The sequence below is a fragment of the Humulus lupulus genome, chromosome X, assembly GCF_963169125.1.
Source record: "Humulus lupulus chromosome X, drHumLupu1.1, whole genome shotgun sequence".
Lineage (NCBI taxonomy): Eukaryota > Viridiplantae > Streptophyta > Magnoliopsida > Rosales > Cannabaceae > Humulus > Humulus lupulus.
In genome coordinates, this window is record NC_084802.1 from 14320571 (window position 1) to 14327485 (window position 6915).

Genomic DNA, 6915 nt, shown 5'->3' on the forward strand with positions numbered 1-6915 from the left:
AGAGGGCATTTCCTTTCGACAAAGTGATAGAATAGGAGTGGCATGAGGTATGTTTTCCTAACCTACCTACATAACAAACATTCTTTCTTACCGGTTAATATAGAATGTCTCTAATTTTGAGGCCTAATGATCGACTCTTGAAGTGACACTTAATGCAATGAAAAAGATAAACTGTCTTGAGGCCAAGGAACAAGCCCTAGAACTCCAAGAAATATATAGATACCAACTAGGGGCACTATACTGAGATTAAGCAGGAAACTGCTTAATCTGAGAGGTGGCCACGCAGATGGGTTGGGTCGGTCACAATGTCTCTTTTCTTGCTTGGGGATTTGGATTGGGCTCAACCTATAAGCACCATCTTAGGCCCCACTATTAGGCTTAGGAAAAACAACCTAACCAATTATGACCATGTGTTGGCTTAGCTGATTTTAAGTTGTTTTTAGTTTCTAGGATTAAAAAAATATTTTTGAGAGTGTTTGGGTAAAAAATAAAAAGTGTATTTTTTTCATTTTAAAATGTCTTTTTGGAGAAGATAGGATTCCTAGCTTCTATTATAATACATTTTTAAAAAGCTATTTTTTAAATTAAAATAATTTTATTATTTATAATTTACTCATAAAAGATATTTTTTAAGTAATATGCAAACACTTTAAATAAAAACTTTTTAATAAAAAAGATCTTTATATAATAATTATCCAAACAAAAAAAATAAGTTAAACCTTTTATTTATATTATGCTTTTTGTTTAACTAAAAAAAAATTAATGATCCTATATTAGAATGACTATTTGAGAAGATGGAATAATTGTCTAAAACCCATATTTTCATACTTGCAAATAAACGTAAGTTCAACAAATACAGAGACTAATCTTTTCTATGACAATCCAATTGTCCATCAAAGTTATAGTATGATCCAATATTACAAATTCATTTAGACAAATAATTTTTTTTTAAAAATTGTTAGATAACTTTTTTGTTTTGCTCAAGAAGAAAATAATTTATTAATTACTAATAGCTAACAAAACAACTTGCTAAAAAGCAAACAACCAAATCACCTACATTCGAGCCACAAAATCAAGCACTGCTTGTTCTCTGTTGTTCAGAGAATGAGAATGAAGCAATAAGACTCTAGCCTCATTGGCTCTTCTAATCATAGCATCAATATAAAGCACAATAAAACACTTGTTCTAAAATATACATAAGTTCCTATTAGTCCATAAGTAATAAATTGTAGCTGCTCCCACTGCAAAAATGATATCCTGGTTGACTTCCTTAGGCCGAGCTTCAAACCAAGCAATCCACTTTGAGAAATGCACCGGCCACTCTGTATATCCCAACCAACTTTGAACCTTCTGAATCACCTTGAGCGAGAAAGCACATTCAAATAATAAATAGTGATGACTCTCCACATGAAGCTCACACACCGGACAAAGCAATGACTCAATAGGAATCATGCATCTCAAAAGATTGTCTCTTGTTTAGAGATGCTCATTGATAGCTTACCACCGAATAAATTAATGTTTTGGCAAAGATAAGCGACACCAAATAGCCTTCAAGTAATGAACCTTCTCACATTGCAGTAAAGAGTTATAGAATTTTCTCACCTTAAACCTCCCTGCAGCATCCAAAACATGCTCATTCATAAAATAGGTTCGGAGTATAGCTAGCTTCTTAAAATACCAAATAACATCTTGTTTCAAAGAGAAAGACCAAAAATCTTGATCTCTTAGACACATTTTTCACCCATTTAACCCAAAGACAATCATGCTTAGTGGAAATAGCCCACGCATATTTAGCTAGAAGAGTCTTATTCCACTTATTCCCTTCCCTAAAACCAATACCTCCATAATCCTTAGGTAAACAAACTTGCTGCCAAGAAGTAAGATGAAACTTTCATCTGTTCTCCTTAACTCCCCATAGAAACATTTGGCTTCAGTTGTCTATTTCAGAAATTACTTTTTGAGGCAAAAGGAAAATGCTCTTCCAGTAACTTCTAATACCAATTAAGACCGACTGGATAAGTTGGGCTCTTCCAGAAAAAGAAAGATGTCTGCTAGCCCAAGTATAAAGTTTTAATTGAATCTTCCTAATAATAGGACCGCAGTCTGAAGCTTTCCATTTAGTTGGCCTCAGCTGAATCCCAAGATATTTGAGAGGAAACGATCCTTCTTCAATGTTAACAACTGCCAACATACGTTGCTTACTAGCCTCATCAACACCTCCAAAGTAAATATGAGACTTGCTCTTATTAGCAGATAAACCTAAAGCATCACAGAACTCCTGAAAAGTTGTTTGCACAACCCTTACAGAAGATAACCAAATCATCAACAAAGCAGAGATTCAAAAGTTTAAGGCTCTTACACATGGGGTGGAACTTAAATTGATGATCTTGAGAAGCAAGTTGAAGAAGACAGGCTCAAGTAATTCATTACCCAAACAAATAGCAAAGGGGAAATTGTATCCCCTTGTCTAAGACCTTTCTCTCCCTTAAATCTACCATGAATCCTCCCATTCATCATCAAAGAGTAAGTCGTGCCACAGAGACAAACCATAATCCAATGGATGAACTTGGAAGGGAAACAAAGAGCTTTAACCAAGTCTTCCAAAAAATCTCAGTCAATAGTATCATATGCCTTGCTAAGATCGATCTTCAAGATACACCTCGATGAAATATGCTTCCTAGTGTAACCTTTAAGGAGGTCTTGAAAGATGAGAACATTATGAGTTATGGATCTCGTCTTGATGACTGCTCCTTGATTTTTATGAACCAAGTCGTGAAGCACCTCAGCCAATTGAGAACAAAGCATTTTAGATATGCATTTATACAGCGTGTTGCAGCAAGACATAGGCCTATAGTCGACTATTGTAGATGGACTTTCAGTTTTGGGCACCAATGATATCACATCGTTGTTGAGCTCATTTGGGATTTGTCATGTGAGAAAGAACTTTAGAACAACATAAGAAACTTCATCACTAATCTCATGCCACATAACTTTAAAGAAATCTGAACCATAACCAACAGGCTCCCGACTTTTTAACGAATGAATGCTAAAGAGAGCTTTCTTGACATCACCCCTTGAGAAAGGTTTAATCGAAGCAAGCTGACGATCCAAATCAAGTTTGTTGCCAAACAATATATTGTCCATCCGAATGCTAGAAGAAGCAGAACTAGCACTTCCCATAAAACTTCTAAAATGACTCATGAAGTGATTAACCACCATATCATATTTATCTATAACATCCCCTTGATTATCTATATACACAGTGATACGATTTGCTTCCCTCCTTTTCTTAAGACTAGCATGGAAATAAGAAGAATTTTCATTCCCAAATTGGAGCCAAGTAATCTTACTTCGTTGTCTTAGAAAACCTTCATAGAGATGGGCATGGCACTTGTAAGCCACTTGAGCTTCACTCTCAGCTTTTTGAAGAGACCTCACCTAAGGACTCTTTTCAAGATTAACTTGAGCTTTAATAACAACCTCTTTAGCAGCTTGATAGTTAGCTTGAACATCACATATCTCCTTCCTATTAAACCTTTTAAAAACATATTTTAATCTTAGAAGTTTCCTCATAATACCATCTGTTGACCCGCGATTTGGCCAACGACACGGAGTCAAATATACGATGGGAATCTAATGGAAAAGAAGAAAACACCAATGATTTATAGCGGTTCAGCCCCAAAGAATGGTCATGACCTACGTCCACTTAGTGCTATTATTAATATTGAATCTCAAAGTCGTGATCAAAGAACTAGGGTTCTTAAGTTTCACAAACCTTGGAAGAAATACAATGGAACGATGGATAATCGCACTATAGCTCTCTCACAATATTCAGGAAAAAAACTCCCATCCAAAAAGTCCCTTCCTTCAGCTATTTCATGCATATTTATAGGCTCAATGGTGGTTACACAGGCCAATGGGCCTTAACTTTCCTTAATAACCGTGTATCAAGGTAATAATGAGGAAATATTCAATGCAATTATTATAAGATTACAATCTTAGAAGTAAATAAATCAAGTTATACGACCAGCCTGGTCGTATCTAATAGTTAAGCCTGACGAAGTGATGTGCTTCTGGTCGATAGTCGAACAACACTTCCGCCACGTGTCAAACACGTGGGAGAAATCCTTGCCACGCCATCAGTAGTTGTTTTTTTGGGTAAACGCCATCTTATCCTCCTCCATAGATTGGCTTATCCAAACTGTATTTGACAGTGTCTTTGAAATAATGAAGCTTAGACCAGAAATGGAAGTACTGAAAAGACTTAAACCCAAGATTTTCAAACTCAAAATTCTTAATAAGGCAGTAGCAATGATCTGAACAAGCTTCCCATTGAAACTCTACTTCAGTGTTATGGAAAGTATCCAACCAGTCTTCATTTTTGAACACCCTGTCAAGCTTAGAATAGATTCTCGCAGTCTCCTCTTGCTTATTTTTCCAAGTAAAAAACGAACCTGAACTTTTCATCTCATCAACTAACTGTAAAGCTAACCAATTTTGAGAGTCCTCCATCTCTGTCTCAGTAATAATTCTTCCACCAATACGATCCCCATGAGCAAAGACTGCATTAAAGTCTCCCACAACCATCCAAGCCTTGACCAGAAAGTTCAAGTTAGCCAGCTGATGCCACATTGCCTTCCTTTCCTCCAAGATATTGCTATCATAGACCACTGTCAAGCAAAATTCAACAACAACTCCAAACAATTTCACCCTACAATGCACCAGTTGATCATACTCTTCAAGAACCAAAACATTCATATAGGAAAATATTTCATCTTAGATATGAGAGTTTTATTTCCTTTTATTTATTTATTTTTTATTATTTTTTTCCACAATTATTTCCTTTAACTTTATCAATGGGGAAAAATATAAATTTTAAAATGTATGAGAAAACATAACTGGTTACCAATTTTCTATTTTAAGCTAGTTGAAAAACTGGGTTTTTCCTGCCCTTCTGGAGTTGAAAATGTTTTCTCTGAAAAACTTTTTACTTCCGCTTTTCAATTTGTTTTTCAAACTGCTCGTATAAAACTTAGTGTTTTTGGTAGAATGTTGTTGGCTGTATAAAAGCTTAACTTTTATACGCGAGCAACGTTATTCTAACTCAACATAGATTTTTGGGCTTTACGTTCTCATCTCCCCCTTTCTCTGTTCACAGCTTTTCATGCAAGATCCGTGGGGAGGTGAGAGACCCATCGACAATGACTTGCTAGCTCAATTGATCGAGGATGAGGAGCAACCGTCGCTGTTGATACCAGAAATTCCTTTTTCTTGAGCTACCCCAAACATTTCATCGTCCCCGCACCAAAATATGGGTCGGGTTAAGTCTAAGGCCCAGAAAAAGAAACTTTCCAACCCTTCAAATCAACTTGGTCCTCAGCCTGAAATTCCCTCGACCAGTGGTCGAGAAAGAACTATCCCCGACCCCAGCATTTAAACTCGCGCTCAACCTCGACACGTTATTCAACCAGACGTTGAATGGTACATCACACCTCATAGCCGAGTGATGATTAGGATGATTGCCAATTATATTAAAAAATACGGACTTCCTGGGGTGACCCTAGTCAAACCCACCAAAGACCAAAGGGAAAATCTGCCTGGAGGTGCATACAGCGCCTGGTCGAGGTACCACATCGAGGCAGGAGCGATCCTACCTCTTCATCCTTTTTTCCAAGGAGTGGCCAATTATTTCGGGGTCGCTCATTTTCAAATAACTCCCAACGGATATAGAATGCTTTCTGCACTCTATATCATCTATATCCATAAGAAATGGCCCGTCCCCATGCCACATGAGGTCAACTATTTGTTCGACCTAAAATCCAACCCCAACCAGGAAAACACGGGGTTCTTCCACTTCTGTCATCAGGAAACAGGTCGCACTTTCCTGACTGATACTACTTTTATCTCGAATGTGAGGAAGTACCATCTGGAGTACTTTCTGATGACTGACATGATCGCGAACAACTTGGCCTTCGCGCAAGGAGGTAAAGCCTTTGTACCACTGGTCGTTTATTTTTCTTTAATTTTTTGCTGCATTTTCCTTAGAAATTTAGTGCATTTCAGGCCCATGGTTGTGACCAGACCCTACCCCAGACATGGTAATCTGATCAACCCTCCTGCCAGCATGACCGACATAGAGAAAAGTGTCAAATAGCTGGTAACAGAGGCCAATCTGAGACTGGTCGGCCTTTTGGCTCCTCACCAGCATGTGAGGGAATCTACTGCGGGGAGTGCTACTGTCACTGAAGTCCCCGAACAACAGCCAAATGTGTCACAACCTCCTCCAAGGAGGGCAACTGGGGTGACCATCAATGAGCCAACTGGTGCCCCCCAACCTGCTGCTGCACCGACCCCTCCAAGGAAGGGAAAGAAGAAGGCCACAGAGCCTATTCTTGAGTCATCGCACGAGAACGATACTGATCTTTCGCTCTTAGATAGTTTGCCAATTCCCTGTCACTTGTTTGACGGGGACGGCAATTTTAAGTACGCTCCCAATTTAGATTCAGACTTCTTCATGCCAGAGAGTGAGTGTAACACTAGTAGAGTATATAATGTAATGACTAGTAATGATAGCTCGGGTATTTTACTTACAATTTTCTTTGTTTCTTTTCCGGACATAACATACTCAATCGTTTGTACTATCTCACTGTTCGTGTATTTTCTTTTCTTACAGACATGGACTCCGAGAATGTGTTCGACATGTACAGTGCCTAAGAGGCTCCTGAAGTTCCCATGAGCAAGAAGAAAGCGAGTAAGTGGCATCCCGGAGAAAGCAGTAAAGCGCCTTCGGAAAAGAAAACCCGTACTGCAGACTCTCCGACAGACGGACCGTCAACAAATGCAATACCACCTCCTTCTCCTCTCGAGCAGCAAACTCCTCCTACTCCGGTCGGGTCGACACCTTATCCTCCGGCT

The 6915-nt window shown here is 38.4% G+C and overlaps 1 protein-coding gene across 1 annotated transcript; it reads right to left on the reverse strand.

Moving 5' to 3' along the window:
* Positions 1-1053: 1053 nt before the first annotated feature.
* Positions 1054-2550, reverse strand: LOC133805547 (uncharacterized). The gene is made up of 6 exons (XM_062243729.1): positions 2431-2550; positions 1955-2278; positions 1751-1867; positions 1572-1668; positions 1289-1359; positions 1054-1185 (listed from the first exon to the last, which is right to left on the reverse strand). Exons 1-6 carry the CDS (start codon positions 2548-2550, stop codon positions 1054-1056), a joined length of 861 nt encoding a protein of 286 aa, XP_062099713.1.
* Positions 2551-6915: the final 4365 nt, after the last annotated feature.